This window comes from Alternaria atra, assembly GCF_907166805.1.
Source record: "Alternaria atra isolate CS162 genome assembly, contig: 24, whole genome shotgun sequence".
NCBI classification, from domain to species: Eukaryota; Fungi; Ascomycota; class Dothideomycetes; order Pleosporales; family Pleosporaceae; genus Alternaria; species Alternaria atra.
This window is the reverse complement of record NW_025091322.1, coordinates 423,792-446,823: the sequence shown is the minus strand read 5'-3', so window position 1 is coordinate 446,823 and position 23,032 is coordinate 423,792. Positions and strand designations below refer to the sequence as shown.

Below are 23,032 nucleotides of genomic sequence, written 5' to 3'. Positions count from 1 at the left end.
GAGATTTGGCGGTCGTAAGACAGCAACCAGAAGACATGATAGTGGAGGATACACAGCTGGCTATATATGCCCAATTCTGTCTTGTAGTTTACCTGCATACGTTCATGTAACTATCTGTAATTCTGCTGTCATCTCAACGTGGCGCGGAGCCCCTCCCTGCCTTTCGCTTTACCCGGAGTTCCACTTTCCCTTAAGCTACCTGTTATTGGCTGACATCGGCCTGCTGGGTTGTTTGTCGCGTAAGGACGGAGGTTTGGAAAGTTCGTCGGGCTCAAGACTACGTGATCGTACCACAACAGGAAAAAACAACAACTACAGCTCCAAAGAGCCAAGAGACCTCACATAAAGGAGCAAGCTCGAGTTTTCATACCTCAAAAAGCCGATAATTAGCGTGTAGAGCGAAATACACGTAGAAAGATAAGAGAGAATGAACCACCTGCATAACTTGAATCGATCAAAAATACGATATGCTATTGGCGGGATTATACCACGGTTGTTCATAAGGGTGAACCTCAATCACTACTGACTGTAATCAATCTGCCTATTGATTGATTGTTGCGCTAGGGCTGAGCCAAGCAGGCAATAGCATAATTCAGATGGAACTGCTTACGCTGACTCGATACTTGCGATAGCGTATAAAGAACAACACCATGTGTCGCAGGCCAAGCGCTGTCACGAACATGAGCTTTGTTACTAATCGTGTCGTGCGATGACCCTGATGTAAGCTGAGCTAGGATGCTGCAAACAATACAGCACATATACTCTTTTCCGACTTTTCTGCCGCATACATAACCTTCATGGTCACCAGGCTGCTGCAACTGTCTCGCCACCTACCACACAGCGTAGCCTCGCGATGTCGCCAAGAAGAAGCGTCAAATTAGACAAGATGACGGAAGCGCTGGGAAGAGAAGTTGAAGGACGGCAGCGCATAGAAGATCTGGAGAGGCCACAATTCGACGATCGCTCCTACAGAATCGTCACTCTACCGAATCAATTGGAGGTCCTTCTGATACACGAGGCGGGGGCAGACAAGGCTAGTGCGGCGCTGGATGTCAACGTGGGTAGCTTCAGCGATCCGCCAGATATGCCGGGTATCGCACACGCGGTGGAGCATCTGCTGTTCATGGGGACTGAAAAGTACCCAGAGGAGAACGCCTACAGTCAGTATCTGACACGCCACGGCGGATACTCGAATGCTTTCACATCCTCCACTTCGACCAACTACTACTTCGAGCTCTCATACCCTTCTTCCACGCCTACGAGCAGTCAAACCCTATTGCCAGATGTGTCACAAACAAACCTGGCAAAGTTCGAAGAAGACTCGCCGCTATGGGGAGGGCTAAATCGATTTGGCCAGTTCTTCATCAGCCCATTATTCTTGGAAGACACAGTTGATCGCGAGCTCAAGGCGGTGGACTCAGAGCACAAGAAGAATCTCCAAGATTACACTTGGCGGTTGATTCAGCTTGACAAAGCATTGGCCAATCCAGGCCATCCGTACCACCGCTTCTCGACAGGAAACTACAAGACTCTACACGATGGCCCTGTAACGCGTGGTGTAAGAATCCGCGACGAGTTCATCAAGTTCTATTCAACGCACTACTCGGCGAACCGTATGAAGTTGGTTGTCCTAGGTCGAGAGAGCTTGGATACTCTGGAAGCATGGGTAGAGCAGATCTTTGCTAGAGTGCCGAACAAGAACCTGGGCCAGAATCGCTGGGATATGCCCGTTTATACAGAGAACGAACTGCTGACGCAGACCTTCGCCAGACCAGTTTTAGAGTCTCGGTCACTAGAGCTTCAATTCGCGTACCGTGATGAAGATAAGTTTTACGAGTCACAGCCTTCAAGATACCTTGACTACTTGCTCGGTCATGAAGGGCCTGGCGGTATCCTTGCGCTTATCAGGGCAAAAGGCTGGGCGAGCGAAGTGGGAGCTGGAGGGTGCACCCTTTGTCCTGGCTCAGGACTGTTTACTGTCTATATTTTGTTGACTGAGGAGGGCCTAAATCGCTACAAGGAGATTACAAAGCTTGTGTTCCAATACATAGGACTCATGCGCGATCAGCCGCCTCAAGAGTGGGTAGTCAAAGAGCAAATGCAGATTAGTCAAGTAAAGTTCCGATTCAAGGAAAAGAGCCCACCCAGCCAAACTACAAGTGATCTAGCAGGCATCATGCAGGGACCGTACGACCGCAGGATGTTGCTCAGTGGACCAGCCACTATCAAGAAGTTCGATGCCGAGCTGATTAGCGAAGCTATGTCTTATCTCCGACTGGACAACTTTAGAATGACGATTGTGAGTCAAGATTTCCCAGGCAGTTGGAACCAAAAAGAGAAGTGGTATGGCACAGAGTACAAAGTCGAGAAGATACCAGAAGACTTCCTTGCCGAGATTAGAGAAGCATTCGAGAGCAAGAGCCGGCCGGCAGAGTTACATCTCCCACACAAGAACGAGTTTATTCCGACCCGACTGAAAGTGGAGAAGAAGGACGTTGAACAGCCGACCAAGGAGCCCAAGCTTATTCGCCATGACGACAACGTACGCGTCTGGTGGAAGAAGGACGATCAGTTTTGGGTACCCAAGGCTCATGTACACATCTACTTCCGAACGCCTATCACCAGCGTCACAGCTCGTACCACACTACTATGCACGCTCTACTGCGAGCTTGTGAATGATGCTCTAGCTGAGTTTTCATACGACGCCAGCCACTCCGGACTGATGTACAACTTCACCAATCACATCAGGGGTCTTTTGATCGATGTCAGTGGCTACAATGACAAGTTAAATGTGTTGCTGGAAAAGGTCCTGCTCCAAGTACGAGATCTTGAGGTGTCGGTAGATCGTTTCAAGATCATCCGCGACCGGATGTTGCGTTACTTACGCAATTCCGAGTACGAACAGCCTTTCGACCAGGTTGGCACCTACTCTGAACAGTTTAAGAGCGAGAAGAGTGTAACGAACGACGAACTGCTCTCAGAGCTTGAGAATGTGACCGCGCAGGATGTCCAGCAATTCTTCCCGCAGATCCTAGCGCAATGTCATATCGAGGTTTTGGCACACGGCAACCTGTACAACGAGGAAGCTTTGAAGATTACTGATCTCGTAGAGCGTACCATCAAGCCAAGGAGACTGCCAGCGAACCAGGTACCGACGCGTCGAGGACTCATCTGGCCATCTGGCAGTAACTTCATCTACGAGAAGCAACTCAAGGACCCTGAAAACACCAACCACTGCATCGAGTACAGCTTGTATACCGGCCACCGCTACGACAGCGTCATGCGCGCCAAGCTGCTGCTTCTTGGACAGATGACGAACGAGCCTTGTTTCAATCAACTTCGTACCATCGAGCAGCTCGGCTACGTCGTATTCTCTGGCCCTAGCTTTGACGACATTTGGTCAGGATACTGCATTCTCATTCAGAGCGAGAAAGACTGTCGGTACCTTGAGGGTCGCATCGAGAACTTCCTCAACATATTCGAGCAGACATTGAACGACATGAGCGAGGAGGACTTTGAGAGACACAAGCGTGCGATGATCAACAACAGGCTGGCAAAATTGAAGAACCTGTCATCTGAAGACAACATGTTCTGGAATCATATTTACAGTGATTCGTATGATTTCCTGCAAGGTACGTGACTCCCAACTCTCTTACAGTAGTATAGTTTTAACGAATATACAGCCGATGTTGATGCCAAAACTCTTGAGAAGCTCACAAAGAAGGATATGGCCGACTTCTACAGCCAATACATCTCGACATCGTCCTCTCAGCGCTCCAAGCTGTCAGTGCATCTCCAAGCACAGGCCAAGGCGAAGGAGCCCTCCCTCGGTGAGAACAAGACTGCCGCTGCCGCTGCGCTCAACATCACAGCCAACGACGAGGCTTCTCAGACCCGTGTTGAAGAGGTGTCGTCCAAAGAAGCTATCTCAGATGCCGTTGCCGACCATCTTACTGACGACCTCAAGGTGGAGAAAGAAGTCGCTGACAAGGTTCTCGATGAAGCCAAGGCTGAGCTAGGTATCGCGGACTCAGGTCTATCAGCTCCTCCACAGGCTTTCAATGCGTCAACAGACGTTAAGGAAGTAGTCGATGCTTCGCACCCTGTTCTCATCAAAAATGTACATTTTTGGAAGGCAAGTATGCAGGTCAGCTCCGGTGTGCGACCGGAGCGTAACCTAGAAGAGTTTGTCAAGATCGCTTAGAAGCTACAAGAAAAGCTATTGCTGTGAAGATTCTTCTCAACTTCTTCTGGAGAACTAGCGAACGATGCGTTGAAGAAGCAGAATAACAGAATCTCGATCCTTGCCTCCCCACCCCTGTTACGTTGCGCATTGTTGCGACTGGAGAACTACTTCTTTTCACAACATAGCACGGGAACGTAAAGAGAAGAAGTTGCTGAAACCGCCAGACGTTGGTTAGATTGAGTCATGATGTGGCTCGTGACATGGGAAATTGTGCGATGAGAGGTCAAGTGAGTATAGTCGCATAGAGTCTATATTCGATGCGGGCACGGTTGAAGTCATCTTCATCCACTTACTAATACAAGGCATATATGAAGTGTAATCGTCAGTCCGCACAAGGCGCATGTCATTATCATATTCTTATCATCTCGTCGCTGTCGATCTACCGTTGAATGTCCACCCAAGCATCCCACATTCAGTCCAACTCAATTGAGCTCTAATGCTTCTTTACAGCATATACCTCTATGAACACCTGATCACTCACTACTCGCGGTGGCGTGCAATGATCGATCATGAAAGATCAGGATACACGCTCGCAGAGATTTTATGTAATAGCCGTAGCCAATCTTTCCCAACCACAGATGCTCGTACAAAGTACAACGCACACCCACAAGTCATCCGCGTTGAGATGAGTCATCTGTGTGGTATCAGGCTGTATACGCATGCATAACAGTTGCGGAGGGCCTATTCGCTAGATTATGGAACTGTCTGATTAGATCGTGTTTGTCAAGCTACTGCAACTATGAGCGAGAGCTGTATGTCGGCGGCTGGCGGAGTACTACTATCTCATCCATCTCAATACTGATTGCTTATCCTGTAGCCTGTGGGGATATCAAGTATGAAAGCGTAAGGCATGGGCTGAGAACCATGAAAAGTTCATCCGCATTATCAAGTGTCAGCATCTTCACACACCGCGGTCATTGGTAACGCTACCGTATGTTATATTCGCCTACGCTTGCCAGTGTGAGAGGGTGTTTGGATCTTGCAGCAGAACTCTTTCGCCTCCAGATGATAGCATTGCTGCTTGAATATTCATATGACACACGGTACGTCTACTCAACCGGCGCTCACACTCATTGCTGATTGAATGCTGGTCTCACTGCGCCGCAATGGAACATCAACGTTTTGAATCCGTGGCCTCTAGCACAAACCAACATGTGACCAACCACTCTGCAACGCAAGCCTATGCCGTGTGGGACTCGTATGGGCCTGTTTCCTTGGAGACTGATCACGGTTCAGTCACCGGACCTCTGGAGCACTATGACTGCGAGCCGTCGCCTACGCTGCTTTTGAATATCCCGACCGACGCTTTCGATCCGTGGATGCTTGAGGGGCCGCCTTATGGTAGCCCACTATCCACATGCTCATCGATTGGCCATACCGAAAGCGTTTGCACGCCATCTTACACGGATATGCCAACATGCTCCGCAGTCAACTTACCAGTCTTTCAGCATGTCCAGTCGCCGCCCAACAGTGATGCTTGGTCAGACGAGCGAGAACCTCGCTGGAAACTCAGTAATCCTGGAGTCTCCACATGGGGTCCACGACAACTGTCATTGCCTTACCAAGGCCGTTCAGCTTGCGATCAGGAACTCCTGCAACGTATACCAGACTACATCCTCCAATTTGGCCCTTTCTCAGCGCCAGATTGCATCTCGTACCAGGCGCCCGTCTCCTCTTCTGCTGCCGGGGTTGTAGACTCAGCACCCTTTCAACAGGATTTGGCGATTAGCCCCGACGTCAGTGAAAAGGACAGCGATTCAGAGTCTGACTCTTCCGACTGTGAGGATGACTCCTCATTGCATGGATTCTCAGACTCTTCAACTCGGCAACGTGGAGCAAAGTCCCGTGTTATGAAGCTCGGAAGGTGGGGACCCATTACATACCCCTTTTACACGACCATAGAACCAAGGCACTATCGATGTCCGCTCACGGACAAAAAGGATCCTCAGAATCTATGCGCCATGAAATTTCAACGTCCGGAACACCTTCGGCGCCATGTCACCACTGTCCATGGCAATGGGAAGTGTCACCTTTGCAAAGTGTGTCCTAGGCCTTTCTCGAGGCGCGATAATCTTCGGGAGCATTACTGGACACATTTGAAGCGAGGTGGAAGAATGGGCAAGAACACAAGGATGAGCCTCCCCGAACTGAAGGCCATTCTCGGTCCTAAGGAAAAGCAACTTGTGAAGCGTCTGAAGAGGAAACTGCACAACCACCAGGCGAGGCAAACGAAGGCAAGGTCATGACGTAAGGCCGTACGGTCCTTTACACAGTAGTTTGGTTGTTTTGTAGGCTTAGGAAGCAAACTATATATTATTCATAGATAGCGAGGGCCCAGTAGCCTCTTCGCAGGGAACCCAATTCAACTGCCACGCCGCTCTGTCTTTGGAATCTCGCAACCCTTCCTCATTGTGGCTTTGCACTATCACCACGCACGATACCGTAGCGCGGAGGAGGTTCGTGGACAGCGACACATCGCGGTATTGCTCCCAACGGAGTGCGCTTCCAGAGGCATTATGTTCAGCTGAGCATCGAGTAAACAGGCGCTGACCGTAAGCGGATGCCCGCCCATCCGTGGGCAAGGTCAAGATCATTGTTGAGAACGCGCTCAATCACGGGTACAGCCATCGCTAGCTTTGGTGAAGAGCACCTAAGACGCTGAGGCTTATGCTGATTACCAGTATCACGGTCCCAACAGAACGGATTACCGCCAGAAATAAAGTAGGGGTATTGAAACTAAGCGTTGAATCAAACGTCCCATACGTGTGATCTCGTCTGTATCAATACGATCCAGGAAAGGCTTCAACAAAGCAAACCAGCTGTCGCACCAAAGTCGAGAGCGCGTGCTAAGCGCGCCACTATTGCAGACAGACTGCCTTTCTTCTATGCCGTGAAGTCACGAACCGATCGCCATTTTGTCAGAGTCAAGACGGCTAGCAGTATCAACATGGATTCGGAAAGCCAGAAGTAGCTCAACAAGGCCCTTGGAACAGCTGCAAAGAACGACAAGGTCACAAAAGTGAAGGCATTGCTCAAGGAAGGGGCAGAAGTCAACCATCACTCCAGCCTCTTCTCGTCCAACCGATATGACCCGTGGGGAAACCTTAAACCCTACGTATCTATTATACTGACAATGCACGGACAAGAGTGTGCCAAGAGCAAACCCTACGCGCACGGCGTGGCATCCCGACCAGAGAGGTTGGCTGCCTGATCTATGATAAGCGAGGCGTTTTCGTTGGGTAATAAGCCATTGTATAAAGATCCCCCCCTTGCCTCGCTCTCTCGACTCTACCTCCAACAATCTTTTATATGTGCGGTCCTTATCCGTATGAGTTTTTGAAGACATGAAGCAACAACACAAGTCGCCAGTGGCCATCTTCGAGGCTGCTAGGTTCTCTACACACGTCTCGGATCCAGCCAGGATGCAAGCGGAGCTTCACATTCTGGCACTTCGATTTGCTCGATTGATCGATCGTTTGACCCGCAAGGATTCGGAGAAAGTCTCAACAGCCCTGGCCGGCTTGCAACTCATATACGAAGCCGCCGAGGCACAATCGAAAGTGCGGCAACACCTGACCAACGACTGTTCCACACATGTTGTCCACTACCTTCCTCTACACGAGTTTTTACAAGAAAGACTCGCCAAGATATCCTCACTTGCGCCTGGGATCGGTCAAGTTCCTTTCATCATCTTCGATAATGACGACTTTAGCGCTTTGACGAAGAGCATCTGCATTTTGCTTGCTCGTAACGAAAAGGGCATATCTTTCCGCGAACCAAGAGCCAAAGATGCAAGACATATGGTCAATAACCTTGACATATCTTCAATAGAGGAATACAAGGAGGCTGCACAGAAACACGATTGGCTTTTGTGGGACGACTTGACGACGATTGAGTCAGACATAGGCAGAGATCTAGGTACGGAAGGAAAGCCGGATGTAAAAGTAAAACAATCTTCAATACATTTTGGTAGGGAAAACACAGGCTCCCAGAGAGGCGTTGTGCACGGCGGTATATATGATCCGCATTTTCCTTTGGGTATGGGGTAATTAGGGGTACGTAAATCGAATGGTGGATATTGTCGTCAGCTCACTACTCTTCCACACATGATGTCTTATGGCGACGGAAGGTTGGAATTATGCCACCTAGTATATGATACCGTTCTACCCTTCCTATCCTATCCTACCCTACCTTTCAGCGAACGCGACGAGGAATGCATTCACCGCGCCGAATCAGGCTTAACGTTAGAGGGTTTCAGCCCCAAACGGACAGATTGAGTCTTCCGTTTTCATTCCCTGCCATCGAAAACGTCGTCTTTCTATTACATTTTGATACAAAAACTGTGCATTGCTATCGAAACTTATAGTTGAGACTCTAACATTAACAAATTTCTGCTATTGCGTGTTGCGTGTCGCGTGTCGCGTTACGCTGCTGCAAACATGGAGTTCTGGAGGGACGCGCGACCGCGTTCAGCGCAAGCCCGCCCAACAACAACTGCAGAAACCGCCGCCCGCTGCGCGCCCAACCCGTCCAACCCGCCAGCACGCTCGGGTGAAGCAATATCGGCGGTCATCTACTTTCTCCCCAACTACAAAGTTATTGTGTGTAAGCAGTATGTGACTGCAATACAGAATCTAGATGCGCATCTGTGTCTACGAAAGCAGATTGTAGACAGCTGCAGTACCATCTTGGTGCGACTACACATTGTTGAAGCCATGAGGCTGTTCGTAAGGAATAAGCGTGAGCGATTGCGTCCACCAGGCGCTGGGGCGACATGATGTGTGCTCAGCGCATCACTCGATCGGCCCCTGGCGGTGCGTCTCGCCGGGTTTTCCGGTCTTTGCTGGGAGCCGCCTGTACGTGAATGTTACCGTCATCCTCACGCTGATCACGTCCATGGCTGTGTTTTATCAACTTTATTACTATGATGTGCAGATCGGGAAGGCACAAGGATAAGCAATACGGAAAAACTCGCTCTCGCTTCGAAACGCAGTGCGCCCGCCCGTTAACAGGTACTGCAGGTACTGCAGGTACTGCAGTCATGCGGCGTAGCATCCTAATGATGACGATGACACTGACATGGTCCCTCGGCATACTAGCCGAGCATGTGCAGTGCATCTACACGTCCACGGCGAGCGGCGACTCTTCGACTCAGTTTCCCCCTAGTGCCTCCGCGTCAAAGTAGAGTGCTAGCATTCATGTTTTCCGGCAAGCATTTGGTACGAAAGTCTTCATCAGAGTCCAATGCGTCTGTCTCTGTAAGGTCGTCTTCCACTGTCATCGTGGTTTTGAGTTACAGGGGTCAAATTTTAATGGAAGTGGTGGGGGTGCATAAACCGCCCCATGTGCATTACGCGCACAGACAAAATGAGCATTCTGCGCACGGACAAGGTAAGCATAATACCGAAAAATTCGATCCCCACTTCGAAATGCAGTGCTGTGGGGCTGACATGGCTGAGTCCAAGCGACCAGCTGCTGAACACGACAACGACGGTTCCTCGACTTCACAACGTCGCGCGACATGTTGCCCTGTCTTCGCTGCAGGTCCCTCTTGTGAAGCATCATTACGTCACATCGCTCTCCAGTTTTGCACACCGTTCCTTGACGCCAACCGGGAGGAAACTCTTCGTGCTTGCGCCCTGCCCCGTTACGCTTCTGAAGCCTACCCAAACGCTAAGAACGTACGCATTGGAAGCAGAAATGGTGTCGGGAAATATGTAAAGCAAACACGCACATACACAAATCGTACGGTCTTCAAGCAGCAGAGTCGGTTGCAAGAAGTCTGGCCAATTTACACCACTACCTAGTGTCATATTGCGAAATGGTTTCGAAGCAAACGGCAAACAAGCGAAAACGGACCTCGAACACTCTCACCCGAAACAAGCGACGTCAAGCAACACGGCTCGCCCACACCAACGCATCTGAACCCCATCGAGATCATGGGCCTGCTAGCGAAATATTCTGGGCAGCGAGAAGGATCCTGAAGGACAATGGATCGTGTTATCTGGTCGAATGGGAGGACATCGACCCAGGGACGGGTCGCCCGTACGAGCCGACGTGGGAACCGCACGATTTTGTCACTCCAGCCCTAGAAGCAGAGTGGGAGGAGATCATCGCTGCTCGAAGCACCGTTACAAGACATACCCGCAGTCAAGTCCAATCGTTTGAAGAAGCCGATAATCGAATGCAGTCCTTGAGCGGATCGCCGGGACTAGTGACGTCTGGGCAACCTCCGACGAAGAGGGAATCTCAGTGTCAAAGCGTCTCGACAGCTTTTCCGCAGCAAATGCATCAGTCACAGCACAGTTCCAGTTCGCTCTCCCTAGAGTCACAGCAAAGTGCGTGTGCGTTAGAGGATAGGAACTCGTATACGTGCGGTGTTATACCTGCTAGGCAGAATAACGTCAACCAGACAATCAGTACTACGACTACGCTGGAAGAAACATCGGGCTCGAACCAGCGGAACCCAGCTACCGCGAACGGTTCTGGCTATACGAATAAAGTGATTTGATCTTTCTCCAATAACGCTAGCATGGCTTGCTGACCATGTGTCCACAGGATTTGAGCGCTACGGATCCGGCCGCGCTGGGTTTGCAACACAGTCTACATGCTCAGTCTTCGGCTTGCATCGAGAAGGTTGACAGTGTTGGAATTATGCAACTACCGTCGCACCCTGATCCCCTAGGGATGCTCCACGACGCAGGATGCAAGGAAAGTGAGCTCCCGGAGAATCCAAGTCAGGAAGGGCTAGAGCCATTGGAGCTGGCTAGGCGGGAGTCACAAAGAGCCCATGCTTGTACGCTTGAGGAGAAAGGTTTACCTCCGTCTGCATTGCTCACAACTAGGAAGCCCTTGGAGACGCAAGAACAGCAAGAAATACAAGACGAGCTTGAGATTCTGTGGGCTATGCTATCCGCACCCGCCGATGAAGCTGTTCACAGAGAGCTGGAGCTTCAAGCAGAAGCCGAAGTGGTGTCTTATACAAAGACGTGGAAGGAACCCGTTCTCGAAAAAGCCGCACTTGTTCTACTTCAAGGCGGGACGGTCGAGGAGCAAAGCCAGGCACTGGTGAGTTCAGAACAGTCACCAGGACGACTTTCCAAAGATTGCTTGACTGATGAGAAGGCTGTGATACAACATGCACCGGCCGAGCCCGACGTAAGCGATGAGCCCACAAGGCTTTTAGCACGGGCCGAGCGGTCAATATCATCATCTTCAGAACAGAGCGAGTCCAACCTGCAGAACCTTAAATCGCGCGCAGATACTCTACCTGTTTTAGCAATAGACCGTACACCGATTGCACCCTCGGCGTTATCCTCACAGCTAGGGTTGAGGCTAGATACTAAGATCACAGCCGGGCAGACATTTGCCAAGCCGGATGTGAATGCTCCAGCTGGGGGTAGAAATGCCAAAACGTGCCCTTTGCCTGCAGCGGCTCTAGCAGTGTGTGCACGCCATACTAGGAAACAGCCTCCCGGAGACTGAAACTGGAGGTCTTCCGGCCCCGCCGGCTTTGAACTGGAGTGTCAGAGATCTTGAGGTTGTTCCTGATCGGGAAGTGCAAGTTCGTATTGCAAACAGCATGTACACTATTGATGGAGAGCAGACTGCTCCTATTACCCGTGATTCGTTCACCCTTAGGCCACAAAGCTGTGGAGAAGCGGATCACGACTCCGCGTTTAGGCGATATAAGAACAGCTGCCACACTACCAACCACTCTATCTCACCCGTAATCGACGGTGTAGATATGTCTCCAAGAGACCCTAGTATGGGACCGTCATCAACCCTTGAAAGAGCGGATCAGTTTTCAGATGAACAACCTGTGGCTCTACGACCTCTACCTGAGCCTTCCGCAACTGCGAGCTGCGGTGGTTCACCCGTCTACCAGAAAAAGTTGCAGAACATGGAGCTTGCACAGCAGCACATGCAGCCCCCGGTAGATTATCGTAGGTATGGCCAGCGATGGACTACTCTGTCCCACGAACCACCTCAGGGTGACATCCAGCTATTACAGCATCGCGATGCTTGCGCAATGAGGCCAACTTACAGTAACACAAATTGGTTCAAGAGCTACACATGCCCATACGTAGGACAGATCGGAGCAGTGTAGAGCGAGCAGTAGCAACAAAGCCAATGCAGTGTGCTATCCGGGTCGAACCGAGGAGGAACAAACCAGTTAAGAAGCGGGTCAAGACTGGGTGTGGGACATGCAGAAAGCGCAAGAAGAAGTGTGATGAAGCAAAGCCTGAATGCAACAACTGCACACGTACCGGCATCATCTGCCAAGGCTACATGGACAAGATGACATTGCGAAAGAATGGAACTTCAACGTCTCTACCTTTGTTATCAGATCCAACGCGAATGCCCATGGACGCACATCAGCCCGAAAGCAGACCACGCGGCTACGACCTGAAATACATACTTAACGGCGAGCCTAGCCTCGGTAGCAGCCAGAGCATCTACCAAGACCCCCATGCTTCTGTCCAAAGTGCAGACGCTGTTGACAGCGACGTTACTGTCGAAGAACGCAGGTACCAACCGTCTGCATCAAGCGGGGAAACGGGCAGGCATGATCTGTCCCACGTATCGTATCCAAGAGAGCAGTCATATCCGCCTGCTCATCATCCTCGATCTCCGCTTGTGCCTGTACCTGTTCACGAGAGAGACGTATCTAACGAAGACCGTCGAGTAACGCATCCCATTCAAATCCCACCTTTGTTATATCACAACCCACTCATATATAATCAGACACCGCAAAGTGTGGATCGTGGCACTGCCAATACTTCTGCAGTAGCGTCCGAGGCTGACTGACAGAGAGCCCAGTCACCGCGGTTTCCATTGTCAGCTATCCCAACTACTGCACCGCCAAAGCCATCGCTATCCTGGCATAAACAAGCACCAAGTCTCCCGAAAACTGAGCAGCAGAAGATGTTAGACGGAGAGCCTTTCATGCCCTACAGCACTCAGTTAGTTGACGATCGAAGGCAATGCGCAGCTGTACTACACCGCTTCAACACCGTCGATACGGTATCCGAAGTCGGGCGGCGTATGCGTGAGCGCTATTTCAGAGTGGCTATAGAGGCAGCTTGGACTCAGCCTCATTGCGGAGACCGTCTGGTCGGCGGTCGGCTTGGTAGTAATGCACACGTTGCTACACCGTTTCACTGCGACTACGGTTACAACGTCTCTATTGGCGACAATGTCATCATCGGGTCTAATTCGAAATTACTTGATTCAGTCAGGATAGGCATTGGAACGAATACCAGGATTGGTGGGTGTGTTACCATTACGACTTTGAAAGCACCGACTGATATGAAACCATCGAAGATGGGCTACGGTCTTGAAATCGCCAAAGATATCTACATCGGTGAGAACGTCTATATCAGTGATTGCTGCGTCGTAGGAGCCGGAGTGCGAGTTGGTGACGGTGCCGTTATTCGTTCTGGGTCAATCGTCGTTCATGACATACCACCAAACTACATCGCCTGTGGCAATCCAGCCAACACGTACGAGGCCAATTAGGTGCTCTATCATTGTTGGAGCGGTTTCAGATAGTATTCAGTATATTAAGCCTAGTACAGCGTCTGTTATCTTCCGTCTCAAGACCCATAGGATGACAATCATGAGCGAGTCACGCCTCTGGCTTGCATATGTGTGGATGGTACAGTTCTTCCCCTAGGCATCATCTACGCGGCAAGTGGAAGAGCTGTACAGGCAAGCTGGGTGGGTGAAATAGACTCCAAAGAAGCACTCAGTCCACTTCACTACATCATCTCATGGCTAGACAAACAACAATCTTGGATTGACGTGGTTTCAGCAGGTGTTTGATCGCTACACCAAGCCCAAAGCTCAGAGAAAGTGGTGACTGCTCATTATTGACGGCCATGGCAGCCATGTAACAAGGGATTTTATTACCTACTGCGTCAACAAGATTCTCCTGATGATCTTCCCCCCATACGCAACCCACACTGCAGCCGCTTGATGTAGTCTGCTTCAAGCCTCTCGCACAAAACTACACCAAGCAGCTTGACCTTCGCACTCAGAGAACTCGGGGATGGGTACCCACAAAGAAGAGTGACCTCTTCTCGCTATTCTGGAAGGCATATGTGAATGCTTTACAGAAACGTTGGTGTTAAAGGCCTTCTCCGCCACAGGTATACATCACCCAACGCCAACGTTGTCCTCGATAGATTCAGAACTGCAACACCAGAGACTGCTGCAACACCTCCAGAGCAAACAGCGCTCTCTTCTTTATCCGGAGAGCCATTGTGGCTTAAAGCTAAGTCACTACTTCGCTCAGCAACCAAGGGGGGTGACGCTATAGCTACTAATGCGCTAGCGCAGTACATCCACCACCTTCCAGTGCAGAATCAGCAGAGTTGCCACGACAGGCTTTACGGGCTCAAGTATCCTCTGATCCTCGGCGGGCAGTTCGTGGTTGGCGAGATCTTGAAAGTTCTTGAAAACCTCGTATTGCTGGGGCGTTTTGATGTATTTGATAACGTCTAGCAGCGTACCTAGCAGGCCTTGCTTACGCCAATCGCCCAGGAACTGCTCCTCATCCTGTACCAATTAGTCGGCAGTTGCAACGCTAAGAAAGCTGGGAAACTCACGATGATATTAGCCTCCTCGTTGTCAAACGCATCCTTGTTCGAACCAAACATCACCGCCTGGCCGACGAGATTGATCGTATGAGCTGAACAACGTAGGCGACGGTGGCTAGCTACAAAGCCGTATTTGCTGCCAAGTTTCTTGATAGCAGCGTCGCTGTTGTATGCGTTGTCGGGCATAAAGTAACCAAGCTTTGGCGCAGCAATACCGAACTCCCGCAGAGTTTTCTCAATACAGTCAGCTATCCTATCGCCCGTATGGGCGCCCGTAAGCTGCGGGAAGTCAATAGCAACGTCCTTGACAACCCCATGAGTTGTAGCGTAATGAGCAACTACACCAAAGAAGCCTCGTTTGCCGCCTTTAGTCGTCCACCCATCAAAGTTTATATGGATCTTGCTTGCGGCCTCTTCAAGTTGCTTCACGACCTGGGGCTGCATATGGCTGTACAGTCGCATCGTGAACCGATTAACGCTCGTACGACTCGCCCACAACGCCTTCTCAGCTTCTGGGTTTGCAAACCGTATTATTGATTGAAACGCTGGATCTTCGAAATGCCTCAGCGCTATATTGTTGTTAGCAAGCCAGGTCACGGCCGCTAATCGAAACGCTTGTACGTTAAGTTTCTAGTTTTGTTAGCGACAGCTTAACTAATCCGTACGCCAGCGCTTGTCAGCATTGTGAGCGGCTTCTGGCCTACAGTCAGCTTTACCGGGAGCTTGCCTGTTGGAGCTATACGGTGCTTCTTCATAAGGTGGGCTGCAGCCGAGCTCGTCGCCGACGTTGCCTCTAACAGTCCGCAACTAGCTGCGTCGAGCTTCTTGTTTTGGTGGCACTCGCGGCATACGAAGAATACGCGCTCTGGGTTTGACAGCAAAGCGACGCGATAACCGTAGTTGTATACCTAACTTTTGCGTTGAGCGTAGGTCCGCGATGGCCGTATGATGCCCTTCAGAACTAAACCCGTGCTAAAATATCCGCAGAGAGCATGTACTAGTTATTAGAGCAACTATTCAAACGGTCAGCCTACTAATCTAGGATAGAGTTAGCCTTTGTAACAGAACGAACGCAGGGACCTGTATATTCTGTTACTAACACGGTGGTGTATTCGGTATTGAAGAACCCCCGTTAATATTCTCAATATTCTCAATATCCTCAATATTTTCTCAATATTGAAGAACTCCATAGGGAAGAATCAATATTGACAGGGGTTCTTCAATACCGAATACACCTATCAGATGAAGTAAGCGATACTGCATCGTGGACGGTATCACCTATGTATCACCTAGGTATCACCGACGTATCAGGTTTATGTTCAAAAAGGAGAGAGAACAGACCAACGAAAAACAACAATGATCAAGACATAATCTATCATCGCAAGCATAAACTTCTCCTGAGCTCATTTTTTTAGCATTTCATCTGACAACACCACTGCTAACACGCAACTAGACTAAGAGCTAAGTCTAGGTCGAGCCCTAAGATAGCGCATGGACATGTTTTAGGAACATTGAACAAAGTTCCGACAAGCATTAGCCTAGTAGTAGTAGTAGAGTCCTAAGAGAAGAACGATCCTTGCTGCATGGGCTTTGCACTGAGGATAAAGCTGACGGGAAATTCGGAAACCGATTATGACTGCCACTGTACAATACACCCACGTTCGACCTTGATTATGATGGGTTTTCAATTCCTGACAACCTGCCGACGTACCCTAGGCTAACCACGTAACCGTCGTCAGCGCTGACGACCGCTTACTGAGGTACAGAAGAGAAAACCGTAGATTTAAGTGAGAGGTTTGTAAAGTCAGTGTAAAGGCAGGTGTCTCAAAGTAAAAATATCACTTTGTGACATTGTTTCAAGATTCGAGTATCCTATATATTCCCCCTAGGATAGGAATTTATCGCCAAAACCTCCATTCTCACAACCATGGCTGTACAGGAGCTCCAAGCAGACGCAAACTCGAGGCAACCAGCATGCGACCCCGACATTACTACGGCCTGTCTTCAGGCGGTGGACGACAGTAAACAAAACTCATCTAGTATTTCCCCAAAACTGCATGACTTCTTGGCTAGCCTTCAACACCGTGGGATCAAGGCCTTTGCATCACATGGACGATCGTTTCCGCCTGAAGCAATGATGCATGACCGAGCAGCTGTCGTCCCTACGGTTATAGTCTCGCCCCGAAGCGAATGGGGCGTTATGGAAACATTAAAGTTGCTCACCTCCCTGAAACTCTACGACGAGCATGCTGTCTCGGTAAGAAGCGGAGGACACGGATATCACAACGGAGGATCATGCTCGGGAATCATGATCAATTTGGGATGCATGGCAAACCGACGGATCGTTGACAATGTTTTGTTCTTGGAACCTGGTTGCATCTTGGGACAACTTATCGGTACTTTGGTGGACCACGAGAAGGCAGTCCCTCACGGCGACTGCTTCGGCGTCGGGGCTGGGGGACATTTCCTCACTGCGGGGTGGGACATCGCCCTGGCTCGACGCTACGGACTCGGGTGCCAGTCAGTCACTGGCGGCCGTATTGTTCTATGGGATGGATCGGTCGTCGATGTGGATGAGAAGAACCATCCGAAATTGCTATACGCCATGCGCGGCGGCGCCGCAGCAGGAGTGGGAGTGGTTACAGAAATACGGCTGCGGCTGATAGATCAGCCTCCCTTGGTTTCCTGGCGTTTCCAAAGCCTGTCCAAAGCACAGCTGGAGATTTGTGTGGCCCATCACGCCTTCGCAAGCGCCGCGAACCTGCCTAAGGACATATCGATATCGTTCCGCTTCTACTTCGAGCCGGATCAGCATGACCCGGTATGCTCGTTCAACGTCGTCAGTATCCTGCCTGTGGACAAGACCCTCGAATGTCTCCATGAGCATCTGGATAGTGCAGTTGCGTCTATCGTAGCTGAGCAGTCGGAGTGGCATGAGAAGTCACTTGTGGACTTGAGAATGGTGCCAGCTTCAGAAGCGCTGACCGCAAATCCCCAGATGCTGGCAGAGGTGACACCTGTGGCACTGCATGAAAGCCCTCTGACCTACTGGAAACCGACCACATCGTCGCGTGAAATGGCAAGGTCGTATTTCACCTCAGTCTCGCATTGGGTTGTTTCTGAGTGCGATGCCGTCTTTCTAGAGCTATATCGTGCCTTCCAGTCTGTCCGAGCAGTACATGCACGCGAGCGAATGTATGCGCTCGTAGTTCAAGGTGGTGGCCGAATGACGGAGTTGCAGCATCAGTGTTCGATGCCGCTTGGTCAAGCCCTGGCTCGCTTCGAGATGCATTGGGATGCCCCCGAGGATGAACGGTGGTCTAGGAGTTTCACGGACAGGATATCTGGGATCATGGAATCAAAGCTGGATCGTGGCCCTAGCCGACCATATCGCGGCGACATCTGGCTAAAAGAGCAAGAACGAGACGACACACTGGAAGCGATACTCAAGTCCTATGATCGCCGTTCAGCCGTTTGACCTTGACTTTTCTGCTAGGGGGAGTGCGGCTGGGTCGGGATTTGCGCTTGTTGGGGGGACGGGTGCGTAAAATGGCGTCCGTTCTCATCCTAGAAGACAGAAACCTGTGTTACAAAACTAAGTTAGCATAACTACCTTGCCAGATGCATACTAACTTATGATATTAATGCCTTAACATCCCTCCACCCGTGCCGGAAACCCGTCAGCGCCGCCAAACACATCAATATCAAGAACGACTGACAGCTGCAAATATTCTCGGGATCTGTTAAATGGAGTATAGGCTTAATATTCCATGCGATTAGAGTCTGATTAACCTGCATTAAGGTAACTTTCCCACCACAATAACTCGACAGCAAGAGCAGTTATAACAAGCTACTGACGGCAATGAAATCGTACAGGTTTTTTCCTATAAAATAGCCTCCCTAGAATGTTCAATATAACTTCAGATGGCCAACCTCAAGTACCTCGATCTCATTCCCTGATTCCACCCCCCTGTTTTCTTACCGCGGCTTATCGCTCCCACCAATCCGCTTGATCCCAGTGGAATTACAGGCAGTCGCTTGGAGGTAGAGATGACTGTCTCTAAAACGAGCTGTCAAGTCCTCCCATGACTAGCAACTCAATGCTCGTTAGAACGGCGTTTTCCATTTTTCTTGCCCGAATCAAGCACAGCGCCTAGACTTGCCCCGTAATCGCATTCTGTAGGTTCCTGCTCCGAGGTTCCTGCTCCGGGGGTCCCTGCCGCATGGGATCGAATCGCAAACTGCCCCAGGAATTTACGCCCATCTTCCACCCATATGCGTTCATGACTTCGAAGACACGCGACGCATCTTTATATTCCAAATAACCCCAGCCAGATTTCTCTTGCGACCATTTACAGCCCTTCATCTTCGGTAAGATGCTTTCTCTGAAGTAGTTCTCCCATCTGTCGGAAAGTTGTTGCGAGTATTCGGGAGGGCTAAATGCGATCATAAAGCGGGACATGATACTAGTGAAAGTTGCAACGGATAGGTAAGAACGGAAGGTGTGCTATATAGAGAGGAAAATGCAACCTTTGTATGCTCAATCTTTTGGCTTCTTATATTTACTGGTCCAGTATTGTAATCGATGTCGGTTCAAAGATATTACCGTCATTGATGATATGTACAGTACCGACTTCAACTCGAACACAATTGTAGCTACACTTTCACGCAGTTGCAGTTTCCCGTTCTTGCAAGCATTCAATCTTTCATCCTACGCGGGCTTCTTTTGCCTGATGATTATCTTAACAGAATCGTGCTAGCTCTTGTCAACTGTGCCTTGTGTCACGACTCACGAGACAATAGTGTCTCCGAATCAATCAACGTCAGACGCTTACAGAGCCTAAGACGTTTTGGGCAAGCGCACACCAGGCGGGATGATGGATTGCGTGGGATGAAAGTTGGGCAGCATGCAAAAAGCGAAAACTGCAAGTGCGTGAAAGTGTAACGTGCATCGCCCGTAAGCGAGAAATGCCCCTCGACGAGATGAATCCAACTTCAATCCAAACCAATCCTCACCACATTCGCTTGTGGGCTTGTAGGGTATGTGATATTGCTCTTCAGGCATTTCTCTATCGCCCTACATTTTGTGATAATCAAAACACGGTGGTTGTGGTCGCAACGACAGTCATGTCGCGCGCTGCGCTAGGAGCCACTTTAGTTCTCACCCCTGCTCGATCACTGCCAACCCCATTTTCCGCAATCTGCAACTGCTACGGCGATTAACGCCACTGAGGTGCACATCGTCCCTGATCTTCAAGATGCCTGAGCTTGGAGAACATGTACTCCGAGCTTATCTCTGTGTCAAATTGGCCTCCGCGTGGTGTTACAGCTTGACCCCAACCATCCTATTTTCTCTGCTGCAATGTGGCAGTAGAGACAAAAGTGTCTAAAATGTAGATGTACCGCAATTTCAGATCTCTAGAAGTGTATGGGGAGGGGATGAGGTGCCTGTCGAGTTGGCTCATCTCGCTGAGTGGCGTTTCTCGCTTACGGGCGATGCACGTTAAGCTGCGTGTAGTTTCTCTCTTGCGTTCAGACGGATGTGAGGCGAGGCGACATGTCTTACGCTTACAGGGTGGATCCCCTTGCACACGCCCGCATGCATGAACGGTCACGTATATCACCCTCGTCCAAGGATGTCGCATCTTCCATGGGCGTTTGCCGCGCGCAAAGGTGGGCGATCTACACATTTCAGCCGAACGCCCTGCTTACGCCACGTCGACGTCGGCCACGACGAACAGCAGTCCAGTGATGGGCGCATCAGCGTTGAAGGACTATGGCGCTCCCAATGTCTTCCCCGCCAGCAATTGCAGCGAGCCTGTTGGTCCTGCTTTTTAGGCCTCCGTTAGAAGCGGGAGTTGAGCATAAGCTTTCCCGGCAAACAAGGAATTTTTTGCTAGAGGCAAAGATGCCTACGTGTCGCTACTACGACATCAATCTCTTCGCCATCAATCGCTTCGTGGTAAGTCTCTTCGACATCGATTTCTTCGTGATAAGTCTCTCCGTCATCGATTTCTTCGCCATAAATCTCTTCGTGATAAATCTCTTCGACATCAATTTCTTCGTGATAAATCTTTCTGACATCAATCTCTTCGCCACAAATCTCTCCGTCATCAGTCTCTCCGTCATTAGTCTCTCTGACATCAATCTCTTCGCCATAAATCTCTTCGCCATAAATCTCTTCGCCATAAATCTCTTCGTGATAAATGGCTTCGTGATACGGTAATGCAGCTAGCTGCCTCCCGTACACTGACATAAGACGCTGCCCGTAGACCCACGCTGCTGCGATGACCATGATGTGTATGATGTGATGGCTGGCATCGGCATGCCAAACTCCATGTCTACCGCCTTGTCGAGAAGGTGAGTTGTGTAGATGCCGCCGCCTGTGCTGTTCAGGATGACGAGAGCCCAGAAGTGAGCGAGCCCACAAGCCTGGCCTGACTGACGCAAGCACCAGCAACGCAGTCCTGGCTAGGTCGCAAGGCCTATAGGTTGCCTTTGACTACCTAAGAGACAACACTGGCACGAATAATCATGGTCGCAGGATGAAACATGCCAGCCGAGAGAGTTCTATAATAACTTCCATAGACAGAACTATGGGGTAAATGGTTGCAGGCGAGGGAACGTCAGTGTCTCGTCCACCTCAATGACCTGTACGGCAGAAGGATCGGTAGCTGTTGTGAGTGTCAACATGAGTACCAACGCCGCGGCTCATTGACGCCGGTGTCGTCGATGTCACTGTCATCATCAACGTTACCATCTTTGCCTTTATCGCCACGTTGATCCTCCTTGTAATTACGATGTGCAGGTGGAGAGGGCGTAAGCGTAAGCATAAGCATAAACACAATCGACAGGCGTTGCAGATATGCGGCGTAGTCTCTCTGATGATGCTATCGAGGGGTCCCCGCGGTCTTCTCGAAATATCGTGTCCGTATATCGATCCAGCAGCTGCTTGGCAGACAGGGCTTGGCAGCAACGCTGATCCATCAGCGCACACGCACGCCAGGAACGTAATCCACTCGTGTGAGCCATCCTGGAGAATCGTTGTAACCTCCTTCTTCTCCCGCATCCGTCTGCTAAACACCCGTTCTGAGCGGCCGGTGATACATCTTGTTACGAGCGCTTTCGGTCTTGACGGCGGCAATTTGACTTGAATATAAAGGAATACCCTCCCTCCATTTCTCCTTGCACGTACCAGAGCGGTGTCCGCGCTCGACGGTACAATTCCATTCTATGCGCAACTACCTTGCATATGACGGCAGTGACATTTTCTAATGCACAACAATGGATTAGGATGATTTTCAGCAGAGAGCCATCGTGGCCATTCCTAAGCAGACGTTGAAGCCTAGCCGGTGCTGGGTCGGGGTGCTCCACCACGAGAAACCTCCAGAGGTACCCCTTGAAGAAAGAGATTTTGTTTGGATGATTGGTTATAACGTATGTATCACTGATGTCTGCAGTCTCATACTTCACGAAAAGTTGCTAGAGCCGACGCCTATTGACATATGTGTAGCAGATGCCCATCCGGACGATCCAAGAAACATATTTGAGATCACACAATGTAATCAGCCTCCAGCTCAAACACAGAGACGCTCTCGTCGACCAGAACGACATAGTCCGGTCTTACCTGCGGCCTGGCAGTGATCTTGTCTTATTCTGGGCGACGTGCGCAGAACAGTCCATGGTGGGAGTTATCAAGGTATCCGCCAGTCCTACTCCCGCTCGCCAGGATGTGAGGAGTCTCGAAGCTCGCAGCAATGTACCTCCTATGACACCGCCAACGCACGGTGCGAAAACCAATGAGCCACGATCAGCGGGGCTCGCCTTGCATCGACCACAACTCAACTCACCATCTACAATCGCCAACAAGCTATGTCCATCGCCCAGTCCAATTGCTAGGGACTTGTCCAGCATCCCTGAAGATACCCTTCTAAAACGCGAGGCAAATGTCGATGCGGTTGCGATTCCGGACGGTGCAAAAATCGAGCGACGTTCCCCACGTTCGTTCCTAGATCAACCAGCATTGCAAAGCCCTACTACTGGTTTGGTTCAACCCGATCAAGTTAGCACAGTCAATCGCGAACGATCATCAGAGACGTATGGGGGTGCAGTCTGGACAGATCGGCATATCAGGGCCATCCTCAATCAGCAGGATCCTGAACTTCTAGGGAGAGCTGTGGCC

General features: G+C 50.4%; 5 protein-coding genes across 6 annotated transcripts; 4 read left to right on the top strand and 1 right to left on the bottom strand.

Annotated features, from left to right (window-relative positions):
- Window positions 1-853: 853 nt before the first annotated feature.
- On the top strand, window positions 854-4,204 carry ALTATR162_LOCUS5045 (uncharacterized protein; the record flags this gene model as incomplete). Of its 2 annotated transcripts, none has more annotated exons than XM_043312661.1 (2): window positions 854-3,632; window positions 3,684-4,204. In XM_043312661.1, the coding sequence occupies 2 exons, from the start codon at window positions 854-856 to the stop codon at window positions 4,202-4,204; spliced, it is 3,300 nt and encodes a 1,099-aa protein (XP_043168596.1). The 2 variants fall into 2 exon arrangements, with proteins under 2 accessions (XP_043168596.1, XP_043168597.1); XM_043312662.1 differs by having other exon boundaries at window positions 2,177-3,632.
- A 3,386-nt stretch (window positions 4,205-7,590) lies between these two features.
- On the top strand, window positions 7,591-8,295 carry ALTATR162_LOCUS5044 (uncharacterized protein; the record flags this gene model as incomplete). The annotated part of the gene is made up of 1 exon (XM_043312660.1): window positions 7,591-8,295. One exon carries the CDS (start codon window positions 7,591-7,593, stop codon window positions 8,293-8,295), a length of 705 nt encoding a protein of 234 aa, XP_043168595.1.
- A 1,772-nt stretch (window positions 8,296-10,067) lies between these two features.
- On the top strand, window positions 10,068-13,590 carry ALTATR162_LOCUS5043 (uncharacterized protein; the record flags this gene model as incomplete). Its single annotated transcript, XM_043312659.1, has 6 exons — window positions 10,068-10,748; window positions 10,805-11,645; window positions 11,710-12,332; window positions 12,386-12,763; window positions 13,070-13,517; window positions 13,574-13,590. 6 exons carry the CDS (start codon window positions 10,068-10,070, stop codon window positions 13,588-13,590), a joined length of 2,988 nt encoding a protein of 995 aa, XP_043168594.1.
- A 3,187-nt stretch (window positions 13,591-16,777) lies between these two features.
- On the top strand, window positions 16,778-18,328 carry ALTATR162_LOCUS5042 (uncharacterized protein; the record flags this gene model as incomplete). Its single annotated transcript, XM_043312658.1, has 1 exon — window positions 16,778-18,328. The coding sequence occupies one exon, from the start codon at window positions 16,778-16,780 to the stop codon at window positions 18,326-18,328; it is 1,551 nt and encodes a 516-aa protein (XP_043168593.1).
- A 2,418-nt stretch (window positions 18,329-20,746) lies between these two features.
- ALTATR162_LOCUS5041 (uncharacterized protein) lies at window positions 20,747-21,145 on the bottom strand (the record flags this gene model as incomplete). The annotated part of the gene is made up of 1 exon (XM_043312657.1): window positions 20,747-21,145. One exon carries the CDS (start codon window positions 21,143-21,145, stop codon window positions 20,747-20,749), a length of 399 nt encoding a protein of 132 aa, XP_043168592.1.
- Window positions 21,146-23,032: the final 1,887 nt, after the last annotated feature.